The sequence below is a fragment of the Emiliania huxleyi genome (genome assembly GCF_000372725.1).
Source record: "Emiliania huxleyi CCMP1516 unplaced genomic scaffold EMIHUscaffold_1, whole genome shotgun sequence".
Taxonomy (NCBI): domain Eukaryota; phylum Haptophyta; order Isochrysidales; family Noelaerhabdaceae; genus Emiliania; species Emiliania huxleyi.
In genome coordinates this window covers 949,505-969,213 of record NW_005202428.1, presented here as the reverse complement: position 1 = coordinate 969,213, position 19,709 = coordinate 949,505, and the positions used below count along the sequence as shown (strand labels likewise).

At 66.7% G+C, this 19,709-nt stretch overlaps 5 protein-coding genes across 5 annotated transcripts; 2 read left to right on the top strand and 3 right to left on the bottom strand.

The window, feature by feature from the left end:
- Window positions 1-3,826: 3,826 nt before the first annotated feature.
- EMIHUDRAFT_349179 (hypothetical protein) lies at window positions 3,827-4,908 on the top strand (the record flags this gene model as incomplete). The annotated part of the gene is made up of 4 exons (XM_005794036.1): window positions 3,827-3,857; window positions 4,050-4,051; window positions 4,421-4,492; window positions 4,864-4,908. Coding segments are annotated over 4 exons (150 nt in total), but the record flags the coding sequence as incomplete, so codon positions are not given.
- Window positions 4,909-5,508: 600 nt separating this feature from the next.
- On the bottom strand, window positions 5,509-6,306 carry EMIHUDRAFT_94903 (hypothetical protein; the record flags this gene model as incomplete). Its single annotated transcript, XM_005794035.1, has 1 exon — window positions 5,509-6,306. The coding sequence occupies one exon, from the start codon at window positions 6,304-6,306 to the stop codon at window positions 5,509-5,511; it is 798 nt and encodes a 265-aa protein (XP_005794092.1).
- A 5,238-nt stretch (window positions 6,307-11,544) lies between these two features.
- EMIHUDRAFT_60986 (hypothetical protein) lies at window positions 11,545-13,258 on the top strand (the record flags this gene model as incomplete). The annotated part of the gene is made up of 4 exons (XM_005794034.1): window positions 11,545-12,181; window positions 12,252-12,292; window positions 12,467-12,649; window positions 12,812-13,258. 4 exons carry the CDS (start codon window positions 11,545-11,547, stop codon window positions 13,256-13,258), a joined length of 1,308 nt encoding a protein of 435 aa, XP_005794091.1.
- A 1,272-nt stretch (window positions 13,259-14,530) lies between these two features.
- On the bottom strand, window positions 14,531-14,986 carry EMIHUDRAFT_94900 (hypothetical protein; the record flags this gene model as incomplete). Its single annotated transcript, XM_005794033.1, has 1 exon — window positions 14,531-14,986. One exon carries the CDS (start codon window positions 14,984-14,986, stop codon window positions 14,531-14,533), a length of 456 nt encoding a protein of 151 aa, XP_005794090.1.
- Window positions 14,987-18,468: 3,482 nt separating this feature from the next.
- On the bottom strand, window positions 18,469-19,593 carry EMIHUDRAFT_194077 (hypothetical protein; the record flags this gene model as incomplete). The annotated part of the gene is made up of 3 exons (XM_005794032.1): window positions 18,469-18,606; window positions 19,029-19,178; window positions 19,282-19,593. 3 exons carry the CDS (start codon window positions 19,591-19,593, stop codon window positions 18,469-18,471), a joined length of 600 nt encoding a protein of 199 aa, XP_005794089.1.
- Between the last annotated feature and the right edge of the window lie 116 nt (window positions 19,594-19,709).

Below are 19,709 nucleotides of genomic sequence, written 5' to 3'. Positions count from 1 at the left end.
CAGCGACGATCCGTTGCTGACCGAGACCTCCAGCGCCCCGCTGCACACGATCGCATCGAAGAGTGCTACTTGCTGCGGGTACGGGAGCGTCGCTTTCAGCTCCTGAAATTCTGAGCCGTACACAAATCGCCGCGAGGGCTCGTGCTTCGAGAGAAAGGTTTGTGCAATCTTGATGTTGTCTGTGCACACATACACGGGCGCCCCATCAGCAGGCAACGTCTTGACGAAACTGAGCCCGCGCGCGAGGGTGGCGGCGCGTCTTGGGATGAAGGGCGACCGCTCCTGCTCCCACTCGGATCCCGAGAGGCGCAGCTGCACGCAATGGTAGCCGCCGCTCCAGGAGCGTATTCGCCTCATTGCTTCGGCAGCGGCGGAGTGGATGGGCGCTGTGGGCTTGAACCCCGGAAAGAACGCCCCGTCGCGGGTGGTGAAAGGGAGGGTGCCAAACTGTAGCACGTCAACATAGGACGTAGGGTTGACCAAGCAGCACATGCTGCGAACCGCGATGTACTGGCTCGTTGGCCGATTGGCGGGGTCAGTCGCCTCAAAGTACGGGTAGCACTGCCTGCTCCACTCTGGCTCCGCCCTGCAGAGCGCGTACTGCGCGCGTGGCGGGACTCGTCTCGCGGCCGAGTAGTTGAACACCTTCTGCGGGAACGACCACCTCGTGTTGCACCTGTGCGACCACGCCAGCGACAGCTTCGTCAGCCTGGGGAGAAGCGCAAGGGCCTCGTCATGTGCAATAGTCGCCACCCCGAGCTTGCCCGTCTCGATCAACGATTCGAGCGGAATGTGCGGACTCCCCGCGAAATCCACTGTCGGGGTGTTGGCCAGCTCCGCGGTGCAGGTCCGGGGCGCCGTCGGCGCATCTCTCCATGCGGCAAAGATTGGCATCGAGGTGGACAGCACGGGTGGCAGGATCAGGGTCCTTCCCGCAGTACGCGCCATTTGGACTGCCGTCTTGAGCTGAAAGAGCTGGTTGAACGTGCCCCCGTTTGGCTGATACGAAAGATACTGCTTGGTCCTTGCGGACCCGCTCTGCTGCGTGGTCGCGTCTCCTCGAACGGGGTCCACCACTTGGGCTGGCAGCTCCGGCCGCACTAGCAGTTGAGCCCTTTGAGTTGGAGATAGCAAGGCGCTTCGCGGCGGAGACGTCGGCGGAGGCGGCAGAGGAGGCGTGTGCAGAGGCGGCGGGTGGTGTCGACGAGACGTCGTTGCTGGCGGTGGTGGAGGCGGCGGAGGCGGCGGAGGCGAGGAAGGTGGCAGCGGCGGCGGAGGCGGAAGAGGCGGCGGCGGTGGAAGAGGAGGTGAGGAGGGTGGCGGCGGCGGCGGAGGTGGCGGAGGCGGCGGTGGGAGAGGAGGTGAGGAGGGCGGCGGCGGCGGCGGCGGCGGCGGACGCGGCGGAGGAAGAGGAGGTGAGGAGGGTGGTGGAGGCAGCAGCGGCGGCGGAGGCGGCGGCGGAGGCAGAGGAGGTGAGGAGGGTGGCGGCGGCGGCGGAGGCGGAGGAGGCGGCTGCTTTGGTTGACCTGCAAGTCGCGGCGGCTCAAGGCGCGCGCCTCTACTGGGCGGCGGCTCGAGGCGAGGACCTCCAGCCGCATCTGAAAGGGGGTTCGCCTGTGAACTGGCAGATGCCGGCCGAGTCGGCCATGGAGCGGGCGCGCACGCCGCTCTTCATCGCGAGCAAGAAGGGCCGTGCGGACGCCGTGAGGCAGCTGCTGCAGGCGGGCGCGTCTGTGGACACGCGACCCACCGCGTCGGGCCGCCGCCCGTGCGACGCGCTCGCCGCTGCCGCCGCCGCCGGGCACGCGAAGTGCGTGAAGTTGCTGCTCGACGCAGGTGCGGACCCGGGCGACACGCTGCGAGTCCTGCGGACCAAGCGCGGGTTCCGCCTCTCGCAGCGAGCGCTTCGGGCCGCTATCGAGGCGGCCGCTGCCTCCGCTTCTGACGCGGTCAAGAGCCCGGCCACGGCACCGCAGCTGCAGGCCCCAGTACAGCCGCAGCCGCAGCCACAGTCCCCGCAGCAGTCCCACTTCTTTGCGACGATACCTCCCGATGCGGTACTCGGGCAGCAGCTGACGATCGCAGCGCCAAACGGCACGTCCATCTGGTTCCGAGCTCTGCCTGCCGAGTGCATGCCCGGCTCGCAGGTGCAGATCGCGCATGACCCGGCCTCCGCCCCGGGCACCGTTCAGCTCGTCCCTGACCCGGCCGTGGTTCACTCCCTGCGGGCGATGGGCTATCCGACCTCGCACGCCGTGCGCGCAGCGCTGCACGAGTTCGGCACAGAGGCGTGTGTGGCTTGGATCTTCCGTGAGCTCAAGCCGCAGCCGCTCCGGTCGAGCGGGGCGTCGGCGTCTTCATCGACTCTCTCCATTCCGCCCCTCGAGGTGAGGACGCTAGGCCGCGCTATCGATCACACCGGCACCCACCTCACGAGCCGGTTTTAGGCGTCCAAGATGGAGTCCGAGCCGGAGCGGGCGGCGCTGCCAGCCCCCGCCGCGGGGTCCCCGGCGACGACGGCACCGCAGCCACGTCCGCCGACCGCGCCGCCGCCGCCGGCCGCCCCTGTCAGCAGTGCACCATGAATTGTGTGTTCGGGAGAATCTTTGCGACGCATCTCATCGTCTCGCTGCCTCGTCGCCGCGCGGAGGAGTTGCTAATAGTTTTTTATTTTATTAAATTTTTTATATATTATTAAATAAATAAAAATAAAAAAAAATTGCAGAGTGTCGCGCGCTTGGCAATGATCTCGTTCTGGCTCGCGTCTTCCACGGCGTCGGCCGCCTTCTTGCCGTCGGCGTCGCCGACTGTGCCGCTCGAGCTGTCGCGCCAGCAGAGCCGTCCGCTCTTGCGAATGGCCGCTTCGGACGAACCGGCGCCGCGGGTGCGCGTCGAGCTCGTGGCTCAACGCTCTGCTGTCGGCAGCCTCACCGCGCCGCAGCAGCAGCAGGAGTCGGAGACCGCGGTGGGGGTGCCGCCCCCGAGCGCCGCGGTGCCCGAGCCGCCGAGCCTCGCGCAGCGCGCTCGCACGCCCTTCATCGGCCTCACGGTCCTCGCGACGGCGGCTGCGGTCGGCATCCAGTCCAAGCGGCTGTACAAGCAGAAGGTGGAGCAGCTGCTGGCCGACTTTGCCGCGACGATGATGGCGTACCTGGGCAACGACGCCGAGATGGCCGCCACCGTCCGCTCCTTCCGCCAGCAGCTGGGGCCGGGCTCCTTTCGCGAGCGCATGTTCACAAAGTTTGTGACGGCGCTCGTCAACGACAAGCCGCTCGGTGTGCCGGCGATTCAGCAGCTCAAGAAGACGATCGAGCTGATGAAGCTGGGCGAGGAGGTGACCGCCGCCGGCTTCGCCGACGCCGCCGTCGAGCTCTCCAAGAAGCCTGCCATGCTCGGCGCCACCGCCCGCCCCGCCCACCCTTCGGCCCGTCCGCTCTGACGCCCTACCCGCCAGAGGCCAGTCCTGGTCCGCCACCGCGCCGCCGCCGCCGCTGCGCAGGAAAGCTGACCTTCCTCGCGGAGCGGGCTGCCCCTGCCGCCGCGCGCTCGGCGGAGCTGCGCGCCAAGTTCCCGAACTGGGACGCCGACACGGTCGGCACACTGCAGGTCACCTTGGGGGGAGAAAGAGGTCAGAACGAGGTCACCCTTGGAGAAGGTCACCCTCGGGAGAAGCCGCGCCGTGCCACGCCCGCTTGCCTGATGGCGGCCAGAGTCGTGCTAGCCACCTCCGAGCCACTCCCTTGCGACCTCTGCCTCCGCCGACGCCCTCACCAGCTGCCTCTCCGTGACCCCCACCTCACGCCCCCGCCTGGCCCGTCTGCGCAGCGAGCGATGCTCGAGAATCTGTACCGCGAGATGTGCCACCCGCTCGCCGACGGCGCGCGCCCCCCGGGGAGAGAGAGAGGGAGAGGGGGAGGGGGAGGGGGAGGGGCGGGGAGGAGGCAAGATGCATCGTCGGCCGCCTCTCCGCTCTGATCTCCATCACCCTCCCTCCCCGCCCCATCCTCCCATCACCCTCCCTGCCGCCTTCACCTCCACCGGCGAGATAGATGTACACGGAGCCGTCTTCCGCTGCTCCCCCCTCACCCGCGCGTGCACCCCCGGCTCGGGCGCAGGGTCCGAGCCCCCCGCCGGCGGGGACGTGCTCCTCCTCTCGCCCGCCGACTGCGCGCGGCTGATGAGCGAGACGCAGGCGCCGCGACTATAGCCGAGACTAGCGGAGACTAGCGGAGACTAGCCGGGACTCGCCCAAGTTAGCTGATGCGCAAGACGCAGGCGCTGGAAGGAAGAACCCCTGCCTCCTCCTCCCTCCTCCTGCTAGTTGACGCTTCATCGATGTGAGACACGTACAACTCTCGAGACACTCTCGAGACACTCTCGAGGCACTTCCGAGCACACTCCCTCCCTCCGCCGGGCGCAGGCCGCGAAGAAGGAGGCGATTCGTGTCGCGGCGGAGGAGGAGGAGGAGCGGCAGCGCAAGGCGCTCCTCGAGGTGACCTCGAGATCAGCCGAGATTAGCCGAGATCAGCCGAGATCAGCAGACGGGCGCTCCTCGAGTGACCAGGATCCGCACCGCCCGCCGACACCTCTCATCGCCACGCATACCCTCCCCCACCCTCACCGCCACCCTCACCGCCACCATCTCCGCCACCATCTCCGCCACCATCTCCGCCACCATCTCCGCCACCCTCACCGCCGCCGTCGCCGCCGCCGCCGCCGCCGCCCTCCTAGAACTGGCTGCCTCCGCCGCCTTCCCCGCCCGCCTCTCCACCCTCGCCGCCGCCCCTGCCGGAGCCTCGGCCGGGACGTGCTAGTTCACGATGCACAGCCCCGACTCCTCTCGCCTCTGATCGGTGCGCATAGGACGCGGTCAAGGGGTCGGAGCCGGGGGGCCGCCCCGGCGAATGAGAGACGGGCGAAGCGACTTCGGCCGACGCGAGGCACCGGTCCCCGTGGGCGGTACTGCGGGCAGCACAGGCGCCGCATCCGCGTCGAGGTGGCCGTCGGTCGGGGGCGGGATGGGGCGCGATCTCTCCCTGGACGACGGGACGGGGCGCAAGATGCTTGCCTCGGGGGCGAGGGCGGCAGGAGGGGAAGGGGTGGGGGCCGGGGGACCCGTGCACCTGAGAGGCGTTGCGTTCGGACTCCAGCCCCCAGGGCCCCAGGAGCGCGTCGGTGTGTGACGAGGACGCGCGACACTCTCTGTCGTCAGTGTTTGGCCGCGACCGCCGGCGACGCCGCGCCGCCGCGGTGGGTTCCTGCGGATTTTGTTAAACCCACTCCCGCTCAAGTCCCGGCTCAGGATAGCGCGCCCCGCGCCCTGTGCAGGCGCCCCGGCGCGCTCCCCACACCCTGCTCTCAACTTTTATACCCCACACCTCGAGGCTCACATAACCGCGGCGCCGGCGGCCGGCGGGCGGCGCGTCGCAACACCACGGGGGGCTCTAGTGGAAGTAGTATACTTTCCTAGGGATCGCACTCCGTCACGCTCTGGTGAGTCACACTCTGTCACTGTGGGACCAGCCCCTTGGCGCTCAGCAGCCGCTTGTGCCTCTGCGCGTGCGCACTCTGCTGCGCGAGAACCTTCGCCTCTTCGAGCGTCAGGCGCCGCTCGCCCGCGGCGTTGTTGAGGCTCAGGCTGATGAGCGAGGGCAGCGCCCCCGGCGCCTCCAGCGCGTTTCCGAGCGCCCGCCGGCCCTCCGCCCCGACGCGGTTGCCAGAGAGGTCGAGCACTTTGAGGCGACGCATGCTGCCGCCGCGGAGCGCCGCCGCCAGCGCGCACACGCCGCCGTCCGAGATCCGATTCTGAGGGAGGCCGAGGTACGTGAGCCGCTCAAGCTGCTTTCTGCGCGCAAGCGAGGCGAGCGCCGCCGCGTCTGCATCGCTGAGGCTCCTCTGCCCCCACACCAGCCGCGTAGCCACGAGCAACGCCGCGCAGGTGGAGCCCGCCTTGGCGCAAAGGCTCCGCACGCCGCGGTTCTCGGCCTGCAGCGCCGCGAGTGGCGCTCGCAGCCGCTCTCGTAGGGCGCGGCAGCACGAGGCAAGCCTGCCGGCGCCTCTTGGGTCGAGAGGACACAGCACCGCGGCGCACAGTGCACCAAACGTGTCGTCGTCCAGCTCCAGAAGCCATGGCTCGTTAGGGCGGAGGATGACTCTCGGATTCTTCCTGGCCACGGGCTGCGATTGCAGAGCAGCTCGCCGTGCCGCCAACCGCGCCAACTCGGCGGCAGCAGCCTGCGCTGCGAGCGCCGGAGCGTCTCGCGCGCTCACGGCAGGAGCCTTGCGAGAGCTCCTGCGGCCGAGCATTTGTAACTACTGCCCGGCGGCAAAGTAAAAACAATTAACCAAACTGGACACGACACGGGCTAGGATAAATTCTCCGTTCTCGCATGGGTCGCCCCGTGGTGTACCTGTGTTGGTGCCTAGGTTCCTTGGTGCCAGTGCGCGCCAGAAAGAAAGAAAAAGAAACCGGCACGCCAGAAATAAATAAATAAAAGGGGCACGCCAAATGAGGGGTGGGAGAAGGACAGGGTCCCCACCTGCACGAGCAGGATCTTGTAAGGACGATCCGGCCGATAAGAATTCTTTCCCGGGGTGCGACCCTTGTCGGTCTGGTCGCACACAAAACACGGATATGTCCTCCGGTCTTTGCCTCCTCGACGAGCTCGACGAGGTCCTGGCGGCGAGCAGCACAGCCCCTGCACCTCGAGCAGCTCCGGCCGCGCCAGCAGCGGCACCGCCGGCGCTGCCGCCGCCCGCCGCCATCGAGCGCGTGGCCATCGTGCAGGCGCAGACGCGGCTCGACTCGTCGGGCGCCCGCTTCGGTTCCTTCACCGTCCGCGCCCTCCTGGACGGCGGTGGCGCGCTTGAGACGGAGCGGCGCTACTCGGACTTTGTCGCGCTTCACAGCGAACTCGCCACGGCCCTCGCGCTCGACGACGCCTTCCCGGTCGCCGCGTCGGCGCTGCCCTTCAGCCTGCTCTCCGCCCGGGCGGAGCTGCTGCGCCGGCACGAGCTGCAGCAGTACCTACGCGACGTGACCGCGCGTGCGGCCGGCTCACCGGCGCCGGCGCCGCTCCTCGCCTTTCTGCAGCCGCCGCCCTTCACCGCGACGGCCACTCCTGCGGCCGAGTGCGTCGCTGCGCTGCCGACCGCGGGCAGCCGCACGGCTCTCGCCATCCTGCGCGCCCACCTCTCCAATGGTGCGCTGCAGCGCGCCGCCGCGGAGCGCATCGCATCCCTCTCAGAGGGAGGAGAGGCGACCAGCGCGCAGGCGGAGCTCGTGGTCGCTGGCGCGGCCGAGGCGCTCACCGCTGCGCTTAGGCGGGCGGTGCAGCCGGCGGGCGGCCTGCGAGCCACCCTCTCGGGGCCGCCCACTGGCCACGAGGCTGCCGCCGCCGCCTGCCGCGCCCTGTGCGCGTTGAGCTGTGGTGCTCCCGCCCGCCGTGCGCCAGCCAGCGTCTCCCTAGGTAGCCTTGCCCGCACCGCCACCGGGACCTCCCTTAGGCTGCCAGCCATGGCACGGCGCGGCGCGAGAGGCGCTCGAGCGGTGCGGCGCGCTGCAGCGCCTCTGCGACGCGATGGCGCACGCGCCGTCAGGTCGAGACCTTTCCGTGACCTTTCCGCGACACGTCCATGACACGTCCATGACATGCGCCACAGGCGCACGCGCCGTCCGCCCCGCTGATCGCCGCCGCGGCCGCCACGGTCGCCGCTCTGACCGCTGCCTCGCGCGAGCCCGCCGGCGTCGCGTCTCACTTTGCCTTCACCGCGGCCGGCTTCGTCGTGGCGGGCGCACGCGCCTAGATGCGGAATCAGATCAGTGTGTTCCGACGAGCGCTCGAGAGGACACGCACTCCGCTGTATTCGTCGTCTCATAACCCTTGTACTCACGCGACGCCCTCGATACTTGGGTGTATTCATACCTCAGGCATGCTCGACCACCCGAGCACACTCCGGCTGCAGCTCGCTTGCTGCGGTGCCGTGCACGCCCTCGCCCGCCGCTCGCCCGCTCTCGGTGAGACCCTCGCCACCGCCGGCGCCGCCGCTGCATGCGTCGGCGCGATGAACCGGTTCCGCTCTGCGGGCGCTTCCTCGTCGAGGCTGCAGGCTGCCGCGTGCGCCGCCCTCGGCGCTCTGCTCCCGCATGCGGCGGCGATGCGGCAGCTGGAGGAGGGCGGCGGCCTCCGCTTGCTGCTGCGGGCGGTGGCCGAGCACGGCTCTGACTCGCCCGCCGACGCCGCCGTGAGCATGTGCGGCTGGCGCGCAGTGCTCGCTCTGCTCGGCGCGCCGGGAACGGCGTCCGCCGCGGACGCCGCCGCGGACGCCGCCTCGCCCTCGCCGCTGATCCACTCGCTGACGCCGACCCTCGCGCAAGCCGAGCTCCTGCCCCTCCTCTGGCTCTCCTTGCGCGTCCACCGGTCGCAGCCCGCCGTGCTGTGCGCGTGTGCGGCCGCCCTCTCCGCCCTGGCGTGCGAGGACGCACGCCGCGCCAAACTGGGGCGCACCGACCTCTTCTGCAGCGCCGAGCGAAGAGGCGCGCTGCAGGCGATCGAGGCGGTCGAGGTGCTCTTGCCAGGCGTGCGGGACGCAACCCTTGCCCGCACGCTCTGCCGCGCGAGCGACGCCCTCGTCGCCGTCGCCGGCTCGCGAGGCTGGCTCGCCCCTGCGGAGCTGGCTGCGCTGCACGCCTCCCTGCGGGCCGCCGGCGCCGCAACTGTGATCGAGTATAGCGACGAGCATCGCCGCGCGTTGAGGCGACTCGAATGCGCGCAAGAGTTGGCGGCGGCGGCGGCGGCAAGGAAAAGGGGGGCACGACCGTCGGTGGTTGGCCAGCCTCCGCAGCCTGTGCAAACGTAAGTTTAGCTAAGGGCCTCGTGAGGGTGTGCTGAGTGTTCCCTGTGTGTGTTGCGAGCTCAGAGTGTTTCCGCATTCCACGGTCTACGTACGTGCGTGTAATGTGATCCCCTTCGAGCTTCGTCGCGCAGCGGGGACCACACCCACAAAGAACCCTGCACAAACATCGCAAGGGCGGGGACCTGTTCCTTTTTACCCATCTCACAGTAGAGGTGTCCGTTTTATTTATTTATTTAGCGGGGACCGCGGCGGCGTGGTGAGCAGTGAGAGCAACAGAGCAGCCGGTGTGCGGTGAGCGGTGTCGGCCGGTGTCCCCCACACACACTGCCACTTAAGAGTTGAGAATGAGTCTGAAAACAAACTCCGAATCGTTACGTATGTGTATGCTGCACGCTCCACGCTGCACCACACACACACACCATGAAGCACATCCCGATTCCCGTGGATCCCGACGAGGCAGAGATAGATTTTCTAGCTGGGCGAGTGCAACGCCGAGCGCCGAGCGGGGGACGCGGCGCGCGGCGGGGGGGGAGCGCGCGGCCGACGCTGCGACGCGCGTCGCTGGGAGCTCTCGCTCCTCTCCCGGCTCGGCATCAGCCACCACGATGGAGACTACTGTGGCAGTGAACATGTCTCCTCATCCAATCGCCTGCTGGAGAAGCCTGCTCAGCCGCTCCTTCTCCTCCCTCTCCTCTGCTAGCTCCTGCTGCAACCTCTGCACCTGCGCCGTGGCGCTCCTCTGGCCCTCAACTTCTTCTCTCAACGTGTGTGCTTCCGCCTGCAACGCAGCCACGGTCTCCTCCGCCGCCTCAAGCAGCTGCGTCTTCTCGTAGAGCTGGTCATTCATCTCCGAGATCTCCTCATCCTTCGCCGACTGAAGGTCGTCCAGCTCATCCCTCGCACGAATCAGCTGCAGTGCCTCCGACTCTTGCTTCCTGCGCAGCTCCTCGGCGCTCGCGGCGGCTTGCTTTGCATGCTCCGCCACGGCCTCTGCGCGCACAAGCCGCTCCTGCAGATCCGACTTGGCGGCGGTGGCGTGGCTCAGCTGCGCCTTGGCCGCACGGAGGTCCGCCGTCGCTGCTCGCGCCGGCGCCGCTCCGTCCTTTTGCAGACTGAGCAGCAGCGAACTTCGTTGCTCCCTCGTCGGCGGCCTGGAGCTGTCGGTGTTGGCGTCGTCGTGCGTTCTCCCGCCAATCTCGTAGTCCTCCTCCTAAGCACCGATTTCTTAGCTCGGAGATTTCTTTCCCAAAGGGTAGTCCGAGAGCGTCCCAGCGTGCCCACGCAGTTGTGCGGGCGGTCAAGCGCGGTGAACAACTGGCAGCAGACGGCCCGTTGTCTCGTCCGCCCACCCCCTCGACGCCCGCAGCGTGTGGGAGCACTTGGACCACTTGGACCACCGCGCTATTTCTCGTTAGTGCCAGTGCGCGCCAGTCCCGTGCCCGCACTTGGAGCACTTGGAGTGCAGTCAGTATAACCGCACACCCCGCCACAGCGGGCCGGGGACTGAGAAGCGCACCCAGCGGGCCGGATGATTGGCATCGGGTTACGGGCTAGAGAGCCCTAGCCCTGGGGGGTGCGCGTTCGCAGGGAAGGGGCCATAAACTAAACACGGGTCTCCGAGGGTTGGCCCCGCGTACCGGGTTTCCCCTTAAATTAACACTGCGTCTGCGATACACACAACACAGGCACACCCGCAGCACCAACAGGTGCAGCAACCCCAGCCCAACGAGTCGCCCGAGGGGTGGACCAGGGTTGGGAAGGGCGGCATGCCGGACAGGTTCACCATGAGGAACCATGGCCGCAAGCCGCCGGGCAAGGCGGTCAAGCGCAAGCCTGACCGCCAGCCCGCACCCAAGGGAGGTGGACCCCCATCCCCCTCTCCCAAGGTGAACAAGAACAGGCTGAGCGCGCTGGGCGCTGGCCCTTCTGGCACCAGCGGGAGGCACGAGCGCGCACCGCCGCGCTCCCCCTCCCCCTCCTCGCCGCCTGCCAAATCACCGCGGCCGTCTGCGCCTGCTTCCGAGTATGACTCCGAGCTCGACCAATACTTTTCCGACGCCGAGGCGCGGGATAGGGTGGCAGGGGTTGTACACGACGCAGTGCAGCAGGCTGTGATGCAATACGGCTATGACGACGAGCTCTTCCAGGATTGGAGGGACGGCAAGATAGGCGAAAAGGACTTGCCGGAGGAGGTGATGGCTATGACTTTAATCCTTTGCGAGAGGTGGCGAGCGGAGCAAGAGCGGTGTAGGCGCGTCCACGCGGCGCAGCGGCTCTCCCGCGACCCCGGCCCCTCTCGTAGCCGCAGCCGTAGCCGCAGCCCCAACTCTTGCCGCTCTTCCATGTCGGGTTTGTGACGAGGGGTGAGGGGACACGGATTGAAGATCCCTCACAAAGATCGTGCAGGGCGGGGACACATGTCCCTAAATCCCATCTCGTCTCAGAGTTTGACCGTTTTATTTATTTATTATTTACAACTGCACACGCGCCTCTACTCAGAGCTAGTGAACACAACACTGCACGCCACTCACCGCGTTAATAAAACCGCCACTCACCGCCACTCGCAGGATGGGCGCCGGAGAAAGAAAGAATTCTTAAAATACAAGCCTCTCTCACAGCACACTGGCACGACAAGGGCGCGGACTGGCGCGGACTGCACGAAAGAAAGAAAAAAGAACACCGTGGGCCATGTTCCTCTTCTTCGAGACACCGCTGACGCTTTCGCCGCGGCTAGCGCTGCCCGTCGGAGCCCGCCTCGTCTCCAGTCCTGTCGCCGCCGCTGCCGGCCCTCCAGTCGTCGATGCGGCTCTCACCGAGCCCACGGCCGAGGACGGCTACCGCAGCCGCGCCGACCTGAAGCGCGGCATCGCCTCGTTCTACGATGGGAGCTCCGCGCTGTGGGAGCGCGTGTGGGGCGAGCACATGCACCACGGCTACTATCCCGCCGGGTCCAAGCGGAAGGACCACGTCCAGGCGCAGAGCGACATGATTGACGAGGTGCTCCTGTGGGCGCGAGGCGGCGGAGAGGCGGTGCCGCGCCGTGTGCTCGACGTCGGCTGCGGCGTCGGGGGCTCGACGCGCCACATCGCCCGCGCGTTCGGGTGCGACGGCGTCGGCATCACGCTGTCGCCGTACCAGGCGAAGCGCGCCAACGAGCTCTCCGCCGCCGCCGGACTCGGCGACCAGCTCTCCTTTCAGGTGGCAGACGCGCTCGAGATGCCGTTCCCGGACGAGTCGTTCGACCTTGTCTGGTCGCTCGAGTCGGGGGAGCACATGCCCGACAAGGAGAAGTTCGTCTCAGAGCTCACCCGCGTCCTCCGCCCGGGTGTCCTCTTCCTCGTCGCTTGGACGCTGGCCGGAAACTGTCCCCAGACATGGCCGGACATTTCCCGCAGGCGGCCGGCTGATCCTTGTCGCTTGGACGCACAGAGACCTGGTCGCGGGCGAGGCGCGTGCTCGCCCGAGATAGAGATCGCACCAGATCGCACCAGATCGCACCAGATCGCACCAGATCACCAAGACGCGGCACAGGCTCGGACGGCGCCGACGAGCGCACCCCAGCCTCACACTCCCCCGAGCATCGCACTGCCCGAGCCGCGCGGGTGAGTAGTCCGCACCTGCGCAGGCGGAGCTCCGCCCCGAGGAGCAGAGACTGCTTCGCCGCATCTCGAGGGCCTACTACCTCCCTCGCTGGTGCTCTGTCGCGGACTACACGCGGCTGCTCACCGCAAAGGGGATGGGCGGCATGCGGCGCGACGACTGGACGAGCAACGTCGCCCGCTTCTGGCCCGCGGTGATCGCCTCCTCCTTCCGGCCAAAGTCGATCCTCGGCCCGTCCCGCTAGATGCGGAACGCAGCTCCGTGTATTCCGGGGAGGGGGGCACTCGAGGCGCTCTTCCCCTCGAGCCGGGTGTCCACCGCACCTGCACCTGCACCCGTACCTCCCGCCCTCGAGCTCTCGCCGGAATGCGGTGCACGGGCTGCCCTCACGCCCTCCGCTCGGCCTCCAGGCCTCTTCCGCTCGGGCTGGTCCACCCTGCGCGGCGCGCTGGTGATGCCCCTCATGATCCGCGGCCAGAAGAAGGGCACCATCCGCTTCGGCCTCGTCACGGCCTGCAAGCCGATCGCGCCCGGCGCGGCTTCCGCTGGCGGGGCCACGGCCGCCGTGCCGCGCGCCCCACCCCCCCGCGCCGCAACCTCGCTCGCCGCTGCGGCAGCCGAGGCCAAGGCGGCAGCGGCGGCGGCTCGGGCCGCGGCGCCGCCGCCGCCGCCGGCCGCGCCGCCGCCGCCCCCGACTGCGAGCGTCGCCTCGCGGCTCGCTCGCATTGGCGCAAAACAGGCGCGCGTGCGAGAGGTGGAGATGCCTCCGCCCGCGGGCTTCGAGTGGGGAGGCACCTACTGAAAGTCGCTCGCTGACCGCGATGGTGGTGGCGGCAGCCGCTCCGCCGAGTCGACTCCGTCCGGCTTCTGCTGCTCTGATCTTTCTGGACGAGAAAGTCCGAGGGATCCTGCCGCAGCGCGAGTCCGGCTCTCGCGACCGCGCGCTTGTTCTTGGTGTGTGCGCAACGTCACCACGACCCTCCCGCACCTCTTTGTGCCCGTCCCCTCTAGACTGGACGCGCCTCGCGCGCCGGCTGCCGATTACAGCCGTTGTTGTGTTAATTGGTGGTAGAGCCGTAGATCCCGTGGCAAGGAACCCAGCACACGCCACACCCACACCGAATGACGTCGACGAGGATACCATACGCGCGCGTGTTAGGACGCTTACGCTTGGGGGTGTTAGCTGTTACATGTAACATCTAACAATTGAGCGTGTTAAAAAAAGAGAGCGTGCCGCGCCGCCGATCCCCTGGTTAGCTGGTTTGGGCTTTTTGTTCTCTTGAATTTTCTTTGTTTCTTTCAGAATTTTATGACGAAACTCTCTCACACGTCGACGTTTGAGGGCCCTTGACGAGCCGGTGGACGCCCCCCCCCCACTCACAGCTAGACTCACGGGGAGCGGAGTACGAGCCGTCGACCGAGAGCAGTGGACCCCGCTTACTGCAAGGGAGCAAAACAGAAAATCGCTGCGCCAGTTTCACACACTCAGGATGCTCTCGCTGTGTGATCAGGATGCGTGTGGAATCAAACATCCGTGCCGAGACTTCGTAACCCCATTGCGTGTGATGTTCTTCAATCGACTTGACCGTGGCTTTGTTTTTCTTTTTGAGCGATTCCCCCGCGTTGACGATCGTGGATGGAGAAAGCTCGAATGCGTTCGTCAAGCCCTAAATGCGGCGAGCGTGATACCCGGGTCGATCATGGTCGTGTCAACGACCAGCAGGTTGGCTTCGCCCACCTCCGTAGCACGCGTCCGCGCCGCCTTCCAGAGAGGATCTCGGTTCTCGCGGACCCCCTTCCCGAACCCGCCGAACGATTCGAACAGCAGCAGCTGCACTTTTCAACGTCCTCTTGTCTTCCATGGCGCGTAGCGAAAGCGATAGTCCCCGCTGTAGCCAAAAGAAAGAAAGAAAACAGACAACTCCTCAAGGGACGCCCCAGCAGACCTGCTCCTGCACCCCACTCCCTCCCTCCAGACACATCGATCCCCCGCCCGCGCCGCGCTGAATGAGGCAGCGCTCGCACAAGAAATGTTGAGTCTCAGCGGCCGTGGCCTCTCGGCAGGGGCAGCTCTCTATGAGCGCTCCTGGGCCACATCCGCCGCCATCCTGGCTGCAACCGCCCTGGCCATCGACGCGGCCGCAGCGGCACCCCTCGCCTCCGCAGCAGCCGCCGCCTCCTCGAGCGCTGTCTCGCTCCCCTCCAGCGCCGACCCGGTCCCGCTCAGTGCCGCCGCCGCCGCCTCCCGCGCGGCCTTGATTTTCTCAAACGCAGCCTCGGCCTCTTCATGCACCGCCCTGGCCTCCGCATGCGCCGCCCTGGCCTCCGCCCTCGCCACCTCGGCAGCTGCCAGCGCCGCCACGGCAGCCACCTCCTCCGCCTTGTCCGCCTCGGCCTCCTCCTCCGCCTCGTCCGCCTCAGCGTCCAAGCGCACAGCCTGCGCCACCTCTGCCGACGCCGCCGCCTGGCTCTCCGCCGTGATGCTGAACCGCATCCTCTCCTCGTGACACTTCTCGAGAAGCCTGATCATTCTCTCCTCCTCGGCCTTCTTTGCGGCCTCGGCTGCCTCCGACGGCGCCTCGGCACCCTCTGCCGGCGCCTCGGACTCCTGCGACGGCCCCGCCCCGCCCGCCCCTCCGCCCTTCTTCTTCTTCTTGCCCTTCTTGCCCTTGGCGCGCTTCTCCGCCTCGACCTCCGCCAGCAGCTCCTCGGCGTGCCGCGCCGCCTTCTTCTCCGCCGCCGCCCTCTCCGCCTCCCTCTCCGCCGCACCCGCAGCCCACGCCGCCTCCTTCGCCGCCTTCTCGGCCGCCGCCTTGGCCGCCGCACGCTCCTCGAGGACGCGCACGCACTCGGCGTGGCCCTTCTCCTTGGCACATTGCAGCGCGGTCTTGCCCTGCTTAGAGCACAGCGTCGCATCTGCGCCCGCCCGCAGCAGCTGACACACCACCGCGGGTTGTCCAAACAAGGCGGCAAACATCAGAGCGGTGTCGCCGTCTTTGTCCCGCAGGTTGATCTCTGCGCCGAGCCGGATCAAAATGTCGACCACCCCCTCGCGGCCCACGCCGTTCATCAGCGCAGTGCAGCCGTTCACGCAGTCTCCCTGATTAATCTCCGCGCCGTGCCGCAATGCCAGCTCGACCAGCTTCTCGTGGCCGTTCAAGGCGGCGATAATCAGCAGCGTCATGCCGCTCGCACGAGAGCCGCAAGCAAAGGTGTACTCGTATCTCGCGTCGACCCACCCGCCGCCGTCGAGCCACGCCAGCACCGCCGCCTCTTCGCCTCGCTCAGCCGCTAGCACGACCTCCTCTGGCACCGCCTCGCTGCCCGGCGCGGTCTCTGCGCCGCCCTCGCCGCTCGAAGCGGAGGCCGCAGCACTGGCGCCCGCCTCCGCCTCGCCTGCGGGTGCGCCGCCCGCCCCTGCGCCACCCGCCTCGGCCGACGGCGCCTTGCTGCGAGCTGCCGTCACCTCGCCGAGATACGTCCTGAAAGCCTCGACGCACTCGCTGTGGCCCTTCTCCTTGGCGATCTGCACCGCCGTCTCACCGTACACGTCGCGCAGCTTCATGTCTGCGCCCGCCCGCAGCAAGCGGAGCACCACGGTGGGATGGCCGTGATAAGCAGCGAAAATCAGGGCGGTGTCGCCGTCTTTGTCCCGCAGGTTGATCTCTGCGCCGAGCCGGACCAGCGTGGCGACAATCCGCTCGTGGCCCTTGTAGGCGGCGTCCATCAGCGCAGTGCAGCCGTTGTTGTTCTTCTGATCGATCTCCGCGCCGTGCCGCAGTGCCAGCTCGACCAGCTTCTTGTGGCCGTTGGCGGCGGCAAGGCTCAGCGCGGTGCCACCGTTGCTGTGCTGCAACGAGACATCTGCGCCGCGCCGCAGAAGCGCCTCGGCCAGCTCCGCGTGGCCATGGGCCATTGCGATCATCAGCAGCGTCATGCCGCTCTCACGAGGGCCGTCCTCAAAGGTGTACTCGAACGTCGCGTCGACCCACCCGCCGCCGTCGAGCCACGCCAGCACCGCTCCCGCTTGGCCATCCTTGGCGGCCTTCTCAATGCTTGCAGGGACGTCGCCGCCGCGCTCCGTCGACGGAGGAGGCGGCGTGCGGGGCGCGGCGCTGAGGCGGGCTGGCGAGGCCATTATGTGGCGGAAAGAAAAACAAAAAACCAAAGGAATTTTACGACAAAACTCCCTCGCACGACACTGGGCACGGGACTGGCGCGCACTGGCACTAACACAGGTACACCGGGAAAAGAATTTCGATGGTAAAGAAAATGCGCTGCGACAAGTGGGTCTTCAAGTGCTCCTTCCTTGGCCTGCATATACTTTTCCGGAAAACAAAAAGGAAAACAGAGGGTCCCCAGCACTTTGCGTTTCCGGAAATTTCCAGGGAAAACAGAGGGTGTTTGGTGCTCCATTCTGGAAACTCGCGAGTTTCCCTGAGTCTGAGAGCTGGCTGGTCTGGGGCAAAATCTGAGGCAAAATTGAGGAAATCGGCACGATACCCAGCCAGGCGGTCGCAGGGTATTTTCCAGGTATACCCGGGGTTTTCCAGGTATACCCGCAAAATACCCGGTATTTCGCCGGCCCCAAACCAGCCTCAGACTCGGCTCAGAGCCCGGAAAATTTGATGGTTTCCCCGGGAAAATAGAGAGGAAACGAGAGGGTGCTGTACAGTTCCGGACGGGCATTAAGAACGCACAGGTTCTTCGCCCAGCCTCAGGTTCTTAGCTAAGTCGGCGGTCCGTCGGGGGCCGAGCCTCAGGTTCTTAACCGGGTGGATGGTTTTTTAAACCGTTTCGGCTTCGATTAAAAATCAATAAATGGGTCTTAAAACAGTTTGGAAGTTTGGAACAGTAAGTTCGCGCATGGCGTGACAAGAGAGTCATTCGCTGCCGTGAGCTGCCCCTGCGGCTGCGGCCGCGGGGGCAGGGGCGCCGGCTGCAGGCGTTGGCCCAGCCTCAGGTTCTTAGGGAGTTCTTAGGGATCCGGCCGAAATATGAGCCTCAGGTTCTTAACGTTAGAGGTTCTTAATGCCCGTCCGGAACTGTAGAGAAAAAAGGAAAGGGAAAGAGACGGGGTGCGAGAGGAAAAGTATATTCAGCCTAAAGTGCTCCTCGCACAAAAAACACGAAGGGGACCCCAGCGCCGGCATCATCCGTGGAGGCACAAGTGTTCGAAGAGAGAGTGGACCTGAGCAACGACATGACTGGGTGGCAAATGATCGCAGTGGGCGTCAGAAGACTTGTCCTTGCTCGAGGAGAGCTCGATAGACTCGAGGGGCCAAGATTTGCCGCGAGGAGGGCGGAGTTGCGCCGAAAGGCGAAAGAAGCCGCGAGAACAAGGGAACGGCAGGCGGCGGCGGCGTCGCAGGACGAGGCAGAGGAGAGCGACGCGACAGAGGAAGAAGCGCACAGCATCAGCAATTCCAATTGAATACCCAATCACTACCCCGGATCCTGCTGAACAAGCTCCTCTTGTAGCTCGATCGGTCACACCGCCATCGCCGTCGGGGAGAGGGGGGACGACACTGCTTTGGCAGCGTGCACCTCGATCCTGTACCGTGTTTGTTATGACCCCCCCCCAATGAACACACCAGTGAGGGAGGGCGAGACGATCGAGGGGTCCCATACCGTGCGGAATCGACCCTATCCAGTGCTCAAGTGCTCAATACCCAATGTCGCCGCCGCACGCCGCCCCTTTCTCGCCGCGTAACTTGCGCCGCTTTTGAAAACTTTTATTTTGTTATATTAAACCCTTTTTTCACCACCCGAGATCCCAAATCTCAGCCCTGCGATTATGACCTGCCCTGCCCTGCCCTGCCCTCCCCTGCCGTACTGCCCTGCCCGCACTGCCGCACAACACTGCCTCGCCCGATCCCCTACCTGCCCCGGGTGTGAAACCCACACTGCCCTGCCCGGCCCAACCCACACTGCCCTGCTGTGAATAACCGGCCGCTTGCGAGGTCTCGGAGAAACTTAGGGGAGGCGTATATCTAGGTCGATACACACCCATCAAGTGGCGTCCGACTCCGAGTATGAGGCCGTAGAGGCGCTCATGCGAGGAGAGGCGACCTCGCCTGTGCCATCGAGAGCGAGGAGGTCGGCATGGATGTCGAAGGTTGAGAGCGACATGGCCAGGGCATCCAGATCCTGCGCGGGAGGAGGAGACCGCGCCGTAAGGATGCCCGCAGTGCCGGAGGCCTCATGTGTGCGGAGGCGTGGCGAAGTGCAAGAGGCGGTGCGTTCGAGCGGCGTCGCGCCAGTTCGAGATGAGCGAGGTCGGTGATGGGAGAGAACTGCGGCAATACGTAAGAATGCGCGTGCGACGCGCGGCGCTGCCGCTGCGCGGCCGGCTTCTGCTCGTCGCAGGAGACGGCTCTCTTACGAAGCGCCAGCATCGCGGGAATCTCTGTCAATGAAGACACGCATTAGGCACCCCAAAAAGAATGCAGATGGCTGAACGTGCGACTGACTCCGACGCCCTGGTGCGAATTCTTCCCGCCACTGAGCGAGCCACAACATACCTAAATACACGGCCCCTGGCGAATAGAGGCCCCGCCCGTCCAGGGTACCCTCTCCGAGGACCCATTGGCCTCGCCCGCCTCCAGCGCGGCGGCGAGGGCCGCACCCGTCTCCGGCTCCGTCTTCTCTCCGCCGTAGATGTAGGCCGAGTCGAGCGCGCGGTAGCCGAGCCGCAGCGCGGTCCTGCGCCTCCCCGCACCCTGCGCACAGCACCCCCCCGTTCGCGGAGAGCACCCCGTCCTCTTCATGCAGCCCCCGACTGTCCCGTCCATAAGCGTGCCGGAGGTAGAAGGTCGACAGCACCCCCATGCGGGCCGCCGTCTCCACCGAATCGGCCCTGGGCCCCCGAGGACCCCTCGGCTTGCCCTTGTCGGAGCGCGGCTTCCTCTTGCTGGTGGCCTCGAGTTGCGCCGCTACGGCTAGGATCCCCTTCCTCAGCAGATCGCCGTGACAGGACTCAATCCTACCCGCGCATAGGAGCACAAGATCCGTGCCGTCTCGAACCTTCTGTGCCAGTTCGCGAAGTGCCGCCGACCGCGTCCTCCAGAGTCGATCGGCCTTGTCGTCCAGGAACGCGTCGGCGGTTTCAAGGACGCGACCCTCGCTGGAGCGCATCTCCCTCGCCGGCGTGGCCCGGTCGACTCCGTGCCGCGTCGCGGCAGCGCGCGCCGAGGCAGCATCTCCCCGGCCCTCCCCCCACATTGCATACGCCGCCCGGAGTGCCTCCGTGG